The 13,915-nt window shown below is 37.7% G+C and overlaps 1 protein-coding gene across 3 annotated transcripts in view; it reads left to right on the top strand.

The window, feature by feature from the left end:
• The window catches only part of RB1 (RB transcriptional corepressor 1), an 81,622-nt gene that overhangs the window by 26,517 nt on the left and 41,190 nt on the right, over positions 1-13,915 (top strand). For all 3 annotated transcript variants that reach the window (XR_013922015.1, XR_013922016.1, XM_080342542.1), the window contains exons 12-17: positions 2,584-2,671; positions 3,284-3,400; positions 4,084-4,140; positions 4,229-4,260; positions 4,338-4,414; positions 4,628-4,830. Coding sequence is in view for 1 of the 3 variants with exons in the window: in XM_080342542.1 (XP_080198668.1) it covers positions 2,584-2,671; positions 3,284-3,400; positions 4,084-4,140; positions 4,229-4,260; positions 4,338-4,414; positions 4,628-4,830 (574 nt within the window). In the remaining 2 variants the exon portion in view is untranslated. The remainder of the gene's footprint in view (positions 1-2,583; positions 2,672-3,283; positions 3,401-4,083; positions 4,141-4,228; positions 4,261-4,337; positions 4,415-4,627; positions 4,831-13,915) is intronic.

The following is a 13,915-nucleotide window of genomic DNA, read 5'->3' on the forward strand; positions in this document are numbered from 1 at the left end:
GGCACTATTAGGAACTAGACAATCTATAACATGCAGTGTATTTAACAACAGGGACATTGACAACAAATTCCTTTTTTGACAAACATAGATAGCTATTGACACTTCTCAATTATACTAGAATTAAAGCCCTCTAACACTGTGAAAGGCGCTTCATTAAAGTTCTTGATATGGGAGTCTTATCAAGAAAGTACAAGAGTACCAAGTTTCTGTGTTACTAATAATTAGAAATGTGGGAAACCAACTTTGATCTTGAGAGGAGGTCTAGTGAGATACTTACATTCTCTTCATCCACACTTGAGTCTCTGAGTTTTCCAAAACTGATGCCATTTAAGGAAGTTCAAGCAAAGGTTTATTTGAGCACAGTGGTTTGGGTTGTGGGAAATGTTTTTCATAAAGCCACCGAACCGTCACTAGATGGCACTAAACCTTTGGTCACCAGCAAAGAGTAGTAAGTCTGTCATTAACTCTCCCTTAATTAGGTAGAACCTCTTACAGGTTATGTTGAAAGCACTGTGCTTATTACTTTGAATCTTCTTATCTTCTTTCTGGACTTAGACCCTAGGCATCTGCTCTAAAGCCCCCTGAAATTAGTGAGAATCTAATAATTTTCATCAGTGGATTTGTATCTGGTCATTTATATATAAAGAAGTAGATTAAATTGGTAGAAGTACTACTTCCATTTTGTTTTTTCCTACTGTCCTTATGCTTTTCCTTATCACTAGCAGAGTTTTGGTAGAAGAGACTTTATCAAAACCTTCTGATAAGTAGATTAAAGAAAAATGCATTTTTGCACTACTACAGTTGTAATGGTTGAGCATAATCTTTTTCGTTCTTCACTTATTTTCTGAGTGATATGAACCAAATTGAGGTTAAATAGCCCAAAACTAAAAAAGAGAAACCACAATGAAAAATTCAGAAAGTGACAGTACCACTGTAAGAATCAAACTGTTTCTTAGGAGTTAGAAGAAAAAAATAATACACTAACCTTTCTAAAATAATAGACACTTAATGCTGTTGCTTAATACACAATTTGAAATATATTTCAAAAAAGAGCCAGACCACAATAATACTTACAGATGTACTGGATATATTATTAGTTCTGTATGTTTTTTGAAATAATAAAGGCAGAAAAATGCACGACACCTCCAAAAGTTGGAAATGTGGGCTGTTTTGATGCTAGTTCATGCTCATATGTTCTTGTCCTGTATGACAAGATCATTATTGTTCTTATTTTCCCACCTGTAGAAATTTCAGTCACCTGGATATATGTGCTATTTGAGAAGGGCAATTGTTCTGTTATCTTAAAACAATGGTCTTCCTGAAAGTAATGAAAAATGTTTGTTGTCAGGATTTTGCTTCTAGAAGAGAAACTGAAAAATGCTTTCTTCAGAGAGACAGACGCTCTAACAAGGCATTTGTCTGTAGAATAAACAGCAGGATCCTATGTACTTGTCTTCAAAGTATCCCTAAATAGTTAAATTATTAGAGCTTTTCTGATATACTGCTCTTACTTTGGTTAGCTTTAGGCTTTCTCTGCGTTAACACATTGGATATGAATCAATGGATTGTACTTTTGAATTTGTTTTTAGCAAGGAAATTCTAGGCATTACGTAGAGATACAAATAGTTCTGATGTCAGTGTGGGCTTTTCTTTAATTCTGTACGTGTAAGATGATGTGAATAAGACCATATATAGAGGCATACTTCAATACTTCAGTATATCCAAGTTGATAAAACATTATTTCTATCTATTTTTCATCTAAACAATATAGAATTTTATTCTAATTTTGAAGATGATACTGTTTGTATTTCTTGGGAACCCTGAAAAATTTCTTTAATGTCTACATCCTTTTCCCCACCCATAATACTTTGAAAGAAGATTTTATAATTAAGATCTTTCTAACGTAGCTACAGATACAGTAGGTAAAATAAGGATTACAGAAATTGTAGCCTTTCTATTTGAACTAGAAGGAATTGGGAGTTAAAGTAAGAATTTAAGTCCTAAAGTGACTTCTGGGTTCACATCCAGGGAGGGAGAAAAGTCATGTTCTCTTGCCATTGCCAATAGGAATGTTGACAGCTCTGCACCTGAAAAATAAGGGTTGTTCAAAGCATCTGTGTTAAAAAAGCAGGATTTCTTGTGACTGCTGTATTTTAGTACATCTTACTTACTACACTTGTGAACAGGTGACTTGAAACGTAAAAACTGTCTTCATTCACCAGGTTTTTTTGTATTATTTTTGTACACATGCCAAAGAGCATTTTTTAAGGAGATGCTTGATTTAACTGAATATTTTCACATACAAGGATTGCAATTCCACTATTTTATTGCTTTTAGAAGTGCTTGTTATTGTTTATTACTTAATTTGTGTTATTTTGGTTGTTTACTTATGGATTGTAATAATTCTAATAATTAGCTTATTAGATAAATTAGATTATTAGAATTCACAATAGTTAACACAGTACAACAGTTTTTCCCAGTAGGTTGCTTGATAACTGGGGTAAGAAATAACTTGCTGTTTAGTTTCTGGAAACTGTCAAGCCAACCTTAATGTCTGTTATACATTTTATTGTATTTTTCCAGAGCTGCAATGAACAACATTCAACAATTGATTATGATTTTAAACTCTGCAGCTGATAAACCATCAGATACTCTCAACAGGTATTTCAATGTAAGTGACTAGAAGGAGGATTTGTGAAAGACTCCCGGAATTATCACTGATGTGCAATAAGCACCTATAGATCTGATGCATGTCTTGGGAAATTCCTTTATTAACAGCTGTTTTTTGATGAAGTACATTTTCATTTGGATGGTTTAAATGTAATTACTTGTTTTAGAAAGCATTTCTATCTAACTGCATACTGGAACCTTGTAAGTTCTTAAATATTTTTGTCACTGCACTAAATATTAAGATTTATGTATGTATCAGATGGAAAAAGGGGATATAAAAGGGAGACAAAAGAGAAGGATGTTCTCAGGATCTCATGTCCACACTCAGCAACTTAAATGTATTTCTAACTTTAAAGACATTGATGTTGATGGTATGACTTCCATGTTAGTTGGGTTGCAGCTGGTTGTGTGTGAGACATGAAGCTGTAGTTACTGGAAATTGTTGAACGTATCTAATGATTCTGTTTTTTTAACCATTCCACTTTTATTTAAGCTGATTAAAAGATGTTACAAAGTGAGGCAGGACTCGTGATGAAATCGTTCAAGTGTTTTTGAAGTAAAATGTCCTTTCTCTGCCTTTCCTTCCCCTGCCCTCCTTCCTGTACTCCGTTAGAATTGCACAGTGAACCCTAAGGACAGTATCCTGAAAAGAGTGGAATGTCTGGAGCACATCTTCAAAAAGAAATTTGCAGAAGCAGTTGGACAGGGCTGTGCTGAAATTGGTTTACAGGTAACTAGCATCTGGTTGAGAATTACTCATTTGAACCCTGTTGGCACTAGCTTATGTGAGACCTGCCTTACTGACTGTCCTCTGTCAGTGCAGATCAATAATGGTAAAAAGCTACATTATTCAAGTTGAGGAATGAACAGGTATTTCTTTCTAAAGTGTTGTAAGGGTAGTATTCCAGAAATTATTCTTAATACCTAAGGGACAATAGGAACTGGTTGGAAGTATGTTGGAAATATTCTAATGAAGAATGGGAAAATTGCTGGGCGAAATGCATCTAGTGAAATGTATATTTGCATTCAATAAGATAAATTAACCTACAACTGCAAAAGGTGACTCAGTTCCTTATAAAATCAGTACGCCAACTGTGCTTTTGACAAGGATTTAGGAAAACAAATTCAGCCAAGTTTGTACTTGACAGTCTCCTGTCTGTCAGTCCTGCTTTGTCCTGTTAGCTGGGAATCAACATGAACACTTGATTAAGTCTTCATATGGTTGGGATAGTCACCTTAGCAGCCTTTGAGACCTCTCTGTTGCTATTGCCAAATGAAACTGGGGACAATTACTTCTTTGTAGTGGCTCTTCCAAAAAACGGGAATGTTCTGAATTGTTAAGGCACAAGAGTCTGCCTCTTCTAGTCTGTTGAAACTTCTTGCAATGTTCTTGAATTTCGTATTTTTTAACAGAGATATAAGCTTGGAGTTCGTCTGTATTACAGAGTGATGGAATCTATGCTAAAGTCGGTAAGTTTACTACTGGTGACTTAGTACTGGCATCGCATTTACAAATACTAAGAATATTCACAAGTTTGGTTTGATTTATATATTTCAGGAGGAAGAGCGCCTCTCAGTGCAGAATTTCAGGTAGGTGCCCTTAACTTGTTATCAAAGTCTGCTATTTTAGCACTAGGACAAGTATTAATAATTTTGTTTCTCTTTAGCAAACTTCTGAATGATAACATCTTCCACACATCTCTTCTGGCGTGTTCTATTGAGGTCGTCATGGCTACATATGGCAGTAAGTTGGGTCTAAAGTCCTAAATAGCATTGTTATTTATTGATAATTATTGCTATTTGTTCTAATACGTAAAATACAGTAAATAGCAAAAAAAAAAGTGCTCGCTGACATTTTTGAACTAGCTAACAATGATTCAATAAATACAAAAAGGAAAAAACATCAGAAGTGAAAGAATGTAGTATGCTTGATAATCTTAGTCTGTTTTCCCTGCAGGAAATGCTTCACAAAGTGATGGTACCAGTGCTGAAACAGATGTGTCTTTTCCATGGATTCTCAATGTATTTGATTTAAAAGCTTTTGACTTCTACAAGGTGATTGAAAGCTTTATTAAAGCAGAGCCAAACCTAACAAGGGAAATGATAAAGCATCTACAACGCTGTGAACATCGAATTATGGAGTCTCTTGCTTGGCAGTCTGTAAGTAATGCTTTAAAGTAGTATTTGTTCTTGTATAATGTGCATATCTAGAAAAAGGAAATCACACCCAACTCTATAAAATAAGTTCTGGTCTTGCTGAGATGTATTTCTAGCAAAATAAATTACAAGAGCAAAACAAGATTAGTTTTGGCACGTCTTCAGGTTTTGGAAAAAAGGAGTATATCAGAGGAAGAAGTCAACATGGCTCTGCTGATTGTAGGCCAACATCATCTTACTACTGTCATGAATCTTAAGGGTGGTACCCTTAGACAGTATTTTGATGCCAAAGACAAGACAATAAATTCTATGCCTTTATTTGTAAGTTAATTTTTATCCAGTTGCTAATTCCACTTGGCAATAGAGCCTTAGTTCTGTGCCTCTGAGATGTTTGTTAATAGTACTTAAAATATTGATTTTTCGTTGTCCTTTGTGCTTTAGTCCCTTTGGTTTTTTTGAATGCCATTAAAATAAAATGCTGGGAGGTTAGGTTGGTATTTTTTAGGCTGGATCTTAGTAAATGAAACATTGTTTCTTTTTATTGTATGTTACTCATAAACCAAAAATATTCTATTAATGCCACAAAACAGGAGACTATAAAAAACGTCGCATTTTGACCAGAGACATAAAGTGACTGTTTAAGAACCTATCCTTTATCTTATAGTTCTAGGAAGTTTAAAAACCACAGTATCCTGTAGCTGATGAGACAGTTTAATAATGAAACAAGTTTTCAGAGTAATCTCTTGTTTGGTTTGACTATAACTTCAGAGTGAAAATTCAACCGTTTTGTAGTACGGGTGATACTTTACCAGGTTGTGGGGTTATACTCCTGGATTTGGGGAATGCTTCTGTGCCTGAGCAGTGAGGGCCCCATCCACGTTCAGGTTTTTGCTCAAGATGTGTGTGGAAGCAATTGTCATGCTTCCAACTGAACCTGGTGAAGTGCCTTGTGCTAGCCAGCCCGTGGCACTTCATTTTCTTTGCCAAATAGTCAGTGGGCACATGTCACACAGCTCCCTGAATGTGCCCTGCTATGATGGTGACTTTTCCATTGTGGTAGTTGTAACTTGTGTCTCAGCTCCATGCTCATCACTACCATGTTCTGTGCCCCAGGATTTTGGATGCTGTAATAGAATGTAAATTTTTCCCTCTGCAGTGCTTTTGCATGTGTGTTTGGTGTCTTGGGAAATGCACGTGGCCTTTCTGTTGCTGTATGAATTTTTTCATTGTTTTGTTTAACTTTGAATAAGACAGTCTGAAAGCGCTTGAGGCCAAGAGCCTCTTACCAGAGCCTACAGAAACAGGGAAAATGAGGCAGTGTTTCAAGAGGTGGGTAGTATTTTAAGAAGCTTGTAGGCATATTAAAAAGTGCTTATTTGAGTGTAACATTCAGAGGACAAAAGGCAGTGGTACAGATACCCAAGTTTGACTCTCTACAAGCAAAAAGTGGCTGCCACTACCTTCTGCAGACCAGTTTGAGGTCAACTTACTGATCAGCAATAAACCATATCTACCAGTTTCTACCCAGTAGTTCAAGCCCTATGTGCAGATAATCTGATTTGGACTTGGGCTTTTGGACTGGAAAATGCAAAGCACTTTGTTATCAAAAATTGCAGGTGTAGTTGCAGGCTTTTGTGAAACAAATTATAATGTCAATAACAAGTCAAGGAATATTTAAAGTCTTCTGAATGCTCTGTTTGAATGTGTTTAATGTATTTCATGTATCTTGAGTTGCCAGAGGTTTTATGTTTGGGTATTGTTTTGGGGTGGCTTATATAGCTCATTTGAGTGTGAATAGAGTAGTTCAGCTGCCCATAAGGGAAAGGCTACGAGTTGCAAGCAGCAGAATGCACAGCAGTGGCTCAGGAGAGAAGTTGTGAAACTATCTGTGCTAAAGTGTCTTGCTCAGCCCCTTGGTCATCGCAGTGAGGGACCTGAGGCCTGTACATTGTAAGGCTGCACATAGAAACATACGGCCACGAGTCCTCTAGTGCAGTAAATCCACCTCTGCCTCACATCTAAATATTGGCTGGTTTAGTCTGGAAGTGGAACTTACTAGCAACAGGAGCAAATGCTTCTGTGGCAAACTTGTGAGGTGTTTGAGGTCAGGTGTCCCAGGAAGCTTCAGCTAGTGAGCAAAGGAGTGGTTTACCATAATATTCTGCAGTTCCTTACCTGGATATTGTCAGCATGTAATGGTGTACCAGTTTTACAAAGTGTCTGCTTAAATAGCAGTTCCCACAAGAAGGGGTAGGCAATTAGAGAAGCATAGTTCATACTGGTAAATCTCTTGCCTCCAAATGTTTGATAAAGGAGGAGGGAAAAGCCAGATGACTACTGCTTAGTCATAATGAATATCTCACCACAAGTGATTGCTTTGGGTTAATTTTAAACAGATTACCTGATAATCCAAAAAAAAAAAAAAGGGATCTTGAGATTCAAGTTTCTTAATATGGTTAGAGGAATCTTTTTTTTTTTTCCCTGAAAAGCGTTAAAATTAAGAAAAGCATGGAATGAGTAAACTTTATGCAAAAAATTCTAGCTCGGTAAATAAGAACAGCAACATTTGAAAAATATTTATTTACAAATATCTGCATAATCCAACTCTGATTCCTCCAATTATTTGCCATGTACTTTTGCTTAGTTCTTACCTACCTGGCCAGGTAGTACATTGCATTGTAATGCTTGTCTGCTCTTTGGAACGTCAGGTCTGTATTTATCCAGTCTTTCCTCATTCTCCTGAGTGCTTTAGGAAGACGGATTTCTAGATGAGATTTAACGAGACTGAGCAATTGAATATGGAATAACTTGAATTTATTGTTGTTTTACTTGTCATAGAGCTTTTGTGAGGAAGAACGCCTTGCATAATTGCTCTGAAGAAAAAGTCTTAAGTGCATCTGACCTTTTTCTGACTTTGGAAGCTGTATCAAATGAATGTGAATGATTCTGGTTTTTACTGGTATCTGAAGATAATATATCACTCCTTTGCTAGTCATTGTGAAGATGTTTATTGCTCTTGCATAGCTTGCTGATTTAGTCATCTGTACTTTAGGAAGGAGGTGAAACTTTTCTAGGTCATCCTTTCTTTTAACAAAAAAGCATAGCCAGACAAAATAACGGGTGGAAAAAAGTTGAAGGTTCTTCTCAATAAATCTTAATTTTGAAAAGGGGCAAGTGTCCACACTGACTTAATCATGTGGAAGGTACTTACTTTCTTTAAAACTTTATTGAATCCAAAGGCAGAAGCCCCATTTATCAACTCAAATGTTATTTACCAGTGAGGTTATGATGCTTCCAGATGCAGATTATGTGGAGATCAGTTTAGAATATGTTAATAATGCTGCATAATTTTTATTTGCAGAATAGAAATAAACTGTACAATATTCCTTCTTTACTGTAGAATGTTTGTTTCATCTCCCTACAGTATTTTGGGCACTTTTAAAATTTTATAACTTTAAAAGGAACTGAAGTTACTTTGACTGAGAAAATAAAGGTCCCTATAGCCACTGCTTCATTTTTATCATATTTATATAAATATGATATATAAACCCTGGCATAGTTAAAATTTATTTCCTATGAAAGGGGTAGATTGTTACCTGCCAGCCTGGGAGATCATGCTCAACTTTTCCATAATTCCATCAAATTGATCTCTCCTGTGGCTTACCCAAAGAAGTAATTGTTTTGAGTATTTGAGATGATGGTTGTGTGAACAGATTCCAGAATCTCTGAATTTCCCTTAGAGAAAGCCCTGTCAGCTGCCATGTCACATAATTGACTGAAGTGTCACTGCTTGCTGCAGTGCATTAGGAAGAAACAAGGTATAGCAGGTTCACAGTGCAAATCACATAAAGTCTATCAATTTTCAGTCTGTTTTAAGAGTTGAAATACCTATAGTACCTGAAATATATTTTTTTCTGGGAACAGTGTGACTTTGTGGTTGTGAGGTGGGTTGGTTGGTTATTTGGGTGGGTGGTTATTTTGCTGTGTCATTCAAGAAAGTAAACATCTATGGGGTATCTGTCTTTGTTATATGTATCTGCAAAGCAATCCAGTTGTATTTCCCTGCCTCTCAGCTTGTGTTCTGCTCATTAGCTGTGAGCAGGGAAGAGCAAGATGTTCAGTTTCTTTTATACTGCTGCTTAAGGAATGTGCTTCCTGCAGATACCTTTTCACATGTATATTTAGGTAAAGAGTGTGGAGCATACACATGTTCTAAATCATCACATTTGGCATATTTAAAATAGTTTTGACTATGTTACAAAATACTTTTTCTGCAAGCCAGCCTTTGGTGGGCCAGAGATGGGATGTGTCAAGCCCTTCTCCTCTCTCAGGCTTCAGTGACCCAGTGCTGGGGTAGTGAAAGGATCTTGTTCTTCTGCGCTGGAGGAGCTGCCAACCAGCCACAGCTGTGTCCAAAGCTCAGGTGATTCATACCAGCCCAGTAAGGCAGGTTAGAGAAAGCAGCACAGCCACACTTTCCTGGTTAGGTCTACAGATGGTAAAATGTTCTGTTGTTAACTTGTTAACTCATCTGCATGAGTGCCTGGAGTCCAAAGGCTATTCCTTGTAGGGCTGCAGTTTTAAAAGGCTACCTCGTCGCTTTTGCTGTTAACAGGGATGAGAGGCAGCTGCGTTGCCTTCCACAACCCCACAATGGCCCAGAACAGAATGGGAAGGTGCATTGTGGTGTCCTAAAGGGAGTTTCTTTGCAGTTTAATTTGGTCTGCTAGCTTCAACTTTTTTTTTGGTGTTTATGTGTGAGGGGCAAACAGATGTGGAACTGAAGCAGTGCATTGCACTCCAGCTGTTGACACTGTAGGCTCCTTTGACTGTGGTCTTCTTTAATATTTGCTATCTTAATTGATGTTTGTATTTTTCAAAGGAAGAAGGAACACCAGTAATGATAGGTGTTGTTATTTAGAGTTTTAAAGTGGTTCAGATTTTTAAGGACTGATGGAAGACAGAAATGGCCCTACAAGGTTACTCTTTTAATGGTTAAAATATGATCATAAGTAGGCAAGTATACTTTGCTCTGTCTTTAACTCCTTCCATGTAGCATTGCCTAAACTGTGCTCCATAATACTTCCCCTTTGTCAGTTCCTTCTCTGTGGCTTCTATTGTCAATTAAACATTTGCAATGAAATCTGCAGTGCTGTTTTATTGTTGATCTAACATAACTCAATATTTGCATTAAATATTTGTCAACTATGTAGTTAATTTATACTCAGATACCTCATCCCACACCAAAGACTTCAGCTGCTTTTAAATGATGCAGCTCACTGTGGCAGAAATACCTTCCTGAGGAAAGCCGTGTATTCCCAATGATTATGCTTTACTGAATTAATATGACAGACTCTCTGAGCTGGAATAACAGCAGACCTACTTTGATCATGCAGTAAGGTTGAAAAATATGAAATAGGTATGCTTAGGATTTGCATTAAAAGTGTTAGACAAATGCAGGTCAGGATAAAGCTCTAAGAAATTACAGGTAAGCAAGTACTCCTTAGTATTTTGTGTAGTACAAGCTTAACTATGCAGCCTCCTATTCTTCGTACAAGGACACAGTTACTGTGGTGCTCACTATACTGGAGTGCTTAGAGCCTGTTTCCTTGGATGCAGTGTACAATTTCAAATTAGGTTTCTGTGCTCCTTGTGTGGAGGAATTGAGCATCTAGGAATGGGAGTTAGTATATTTGCTTGTGGTATGTATGCTTCTCAGTGGTGTTTTCTTTTACGTTTATGCCTGAAGTCTTGCACCTCTTCTGGAGGTAGATGCCTACATGCAGTTTGAAGTCCTCTCTTTGATTTTAATGTCCTAGGTAATTCCTTTTAAAACTGGAAGAAGTAGGAACGGTCATACTGTCAAAATTTCATAGAATAGGTTACTAGATAAACTGTTTACTTCTGTATTAGCAGAATGACTCTAAAACCTTGTTAGCAGGTGGGTTGGACTAGATGATCCCAGTCTTCCCCCAACCTTTCCAACCCCAGCTGTTCTGTGATAGGCAGCCAAGTAAGGCCAGGCAGCAAGGACTGGGTATTGGGGCTGTGTCTGTACTACTAGCCTCAAAGAGACAGTAGTTTAGGCTTGAGTATTGCCCACAGCCATCAGTGGTGTTCTGGCAGTAACATGTTCCCTGGCATGTTCTGGCATTAGTCAGCACTCCTCTGGGCAGTGCCTGGGCAAGATTTGGGGCATGATGCAGCTCAGGATCTATCTTAACTGCTGGTGTGGATTAGAAGTGAAGAAAGCTTAGCTGCGTGGGTGGGAGCTGTGCTTTGCCGCTTGCCCTCAAGGCCTTAGGACAGGCCAGGGCTCGTTGTGTTACTAACTGCAGATCTAGCTGTGGGTTCACCCATGAGTGACTTCAGCACTGGCAAGTGAGTCAAGTGTTCTGCTGTCTCTCCTCAAGGCTCCAGTAGTCGTGTGTCTTTCTGCACAGCAGATGGTTTCTCTTAGAAAAGCTAGTGTATGTCAGGCATACTCCTTTCATGCCTTCTAAATTTTGCTTTTCCCTAGATATAGGAATATCTAATTTGTGAATGGGGGGCAGCCTTAGGCACAGAAAACTGCTTGGCTTATCCAGAATGACAGTGTTTGCAGGCAGCCTCACTGGCAGGATGCACGAACCACCTACGGAGCTTCACTGGTGCAAAGACAGGTACCTCAGGAATTGCAGGCTTCACATTGCTCTTGCAGACATCACCCATCTCCTGTGATCGTCTGGATTTTAGGTACCTCGTATCCTGCCTCGGTGTGGAGCTATGCCATTTCATGTGTTCGTTGTGCTCCTTTCAAAGAAGTTATGTTAGGAGAATACAGCTTTAACCTTAAAGAAGGAACTGAGAATTGATTTGAGGTTTTCTGTCTGTACATACTAAATATATTTCTGCTTGCATCATGATTGTGTTCTAGAAGCGTACGTGATGAGAGAGGTCACCACCACTGCTGCTTGGCATGATAGTGCTAAAGGACCATACTGGTTCTGCTGCATATGCTTTATTTTTCTTTTTTTAAGGTCATTAATTAGCTCTGACATTTGAGTTGTCACAGCTGCGGCTGGAAAGCTTTCTGTGATTTTGCCTTTAATCATACAAGGCACATTCTTAGAAGTCTGTAAGATGGTTGCTTTCTGGGTATCTGTGAATATACTATATAGTGAATATATGGTAAATATATAGTAAATATGTTTATGTGGTTTTTTAGTTTGAGCATATGCATATATACATGCACGCACTTTTTAATAAATGCATAAATATGTTAGTGTCTCTCCCATGCCTTTCAGTACTCCTGAAGAGTTTCCTTTTATAGAAATCATGCTGTGCTTTTTGAGGCTTGAAACTTTTATCTGCTTTAATAGCTGAAGGCAAATTGAACAACCAGGAAGAATACCCAATGATAGTCTTCACTGTCTGCACCATCACTTTGAAAATCTTCCCTGCTACTCCTATTTATTGTGAAGATGACTCAAGTTGTTATTCATGCTTGGGTGTTACCATCTGAGCAAATCCTCTGGGCTACTGGAAGAGAAACTGGAACACTTAAAGCTCAGGCTCTGTGTTTCCTGCTTTTGTCTGTCTTGGCAATGTGTTCACTTCTTGGTACACACTAAGTGTACAAAATACTCGCTAGGGCTGGAAGATATTGGTTATGTTAGCACAGTATTAATGGATTTATCTGCTGCAGGTATACCAAGCCAGCCCAACCCTTAAGATGCTATTTTGATTCAAGTACAAACATGACCAAAGGGATTACCTAAGACACAAGCAACTACGTGGAGTTTTCAATCTGTGAAAACTAGATGCCATTCTTGATTAAGGATTGAAGTTTTTCTCTACTTCATCTACTGCCCAACTTATTAGGGGGATGCTAATCCTGCACTATTAGACTTCTATAACTTAAGTATTTAGGCTCCCTCTATACTTGAGACAGAGCTTCACTTCCAGAAAGCAATTAATTCTATTTATCTTCAACAAGTATTTTACAATGGGATTATTCACTTTCTGAAGGTCCCTCTTTCCATGGACTGTAGAGAGCATCTGTCTCAATGACAAACCTAAACCAGATGTATAATGTTTGTCTGGGGTTAGTGGAAGTGAATCATGATGCCTAATATTAGTCTTTGTGACTACGTTTCCCCCTTTCGGTGTTAAGGGGTCATTAACAAGAGGTAGCTATTTAATTATGCCTAGTTTTGCTTTAGGTGGCCACTTATGCTATATATCTCATCCATAGTCCTGTTGTGGTTTCTGTTTGTGTGGAGGTCATGTACTGTTACCAGGGTGGCTGCAGAAGCAGAGGATGTCGTGATTTCTCAGATTTACAGCTATCATAGGGAGCCAGGCTTTATAGCCTGTGCTCAGTGGAGCTTGCAGCTCTGTTGGTGCAGTATAAAGATATCTACACTGGTGCCAACTACAGAGTTAACCACAGAAATAAGACTTGGTGAACAGGATATACTTTTAGTCTTTTTTTTTTTCCTTAAGATTGTCCTGATGGTTAGTAGGACTTTAACAAAAATAATGAAATAATGAAAATAATGAAATAGTTTTCTGGGAATCCATGATTTTTCAAGTTGTTTTTTTATATTGTGCAATGTTTTGGTGGCCATACCACAGCTGTAGGACTTTCATTTTAGTCCTGCCCAGTTTCTAGGTAGTTTGAACTTGAGCTTTTCATCCTGCAGCATTGCAATATCTGCATAGCAGATATTTTGTAAGAATGCTGAAAAGAGCCTATGAGGGAAAAGTATATTAAAATTCAGGGAGATATGCTTGGAGTTCTTCAGTTTTGTGAAATCTTGCTGAATTGGGTCAAATTTGATGAGGCTTTCTCCTTAAATACAAATAATACTTGGGTTAAATTCTGCAGCCATATCCCTGCTACTTCTTCCTTGGATGGGATTATGTTCTCTAACTTTGTAGTTCTGTGAATCTTTGTAGTGAAACAAAACTGGTAAATGGGTAAAATTAAGTTTTGTGTTGGTTTTTTTTTTTTTCTCTTCTTTTATCTGAGTCACAGTCCTGAATAACTGTCATAAGCTTTATGGCTCTTTATATCCTTATTGCTGTGTTATTTGAGCCATTT

This window comes from Nesoenas mayeri (assembly GCF_963082525.1).
Source record: "Nesoenas mayeri genome assembly, chromosome: 1".
Taxonomy (NCBI): domain Eukaryota; kingdom Metazoa; phylum Chordata; class Aves; order Columbiformes; family Columbidae; genus Nesoenas; species Nesoenas mayeri.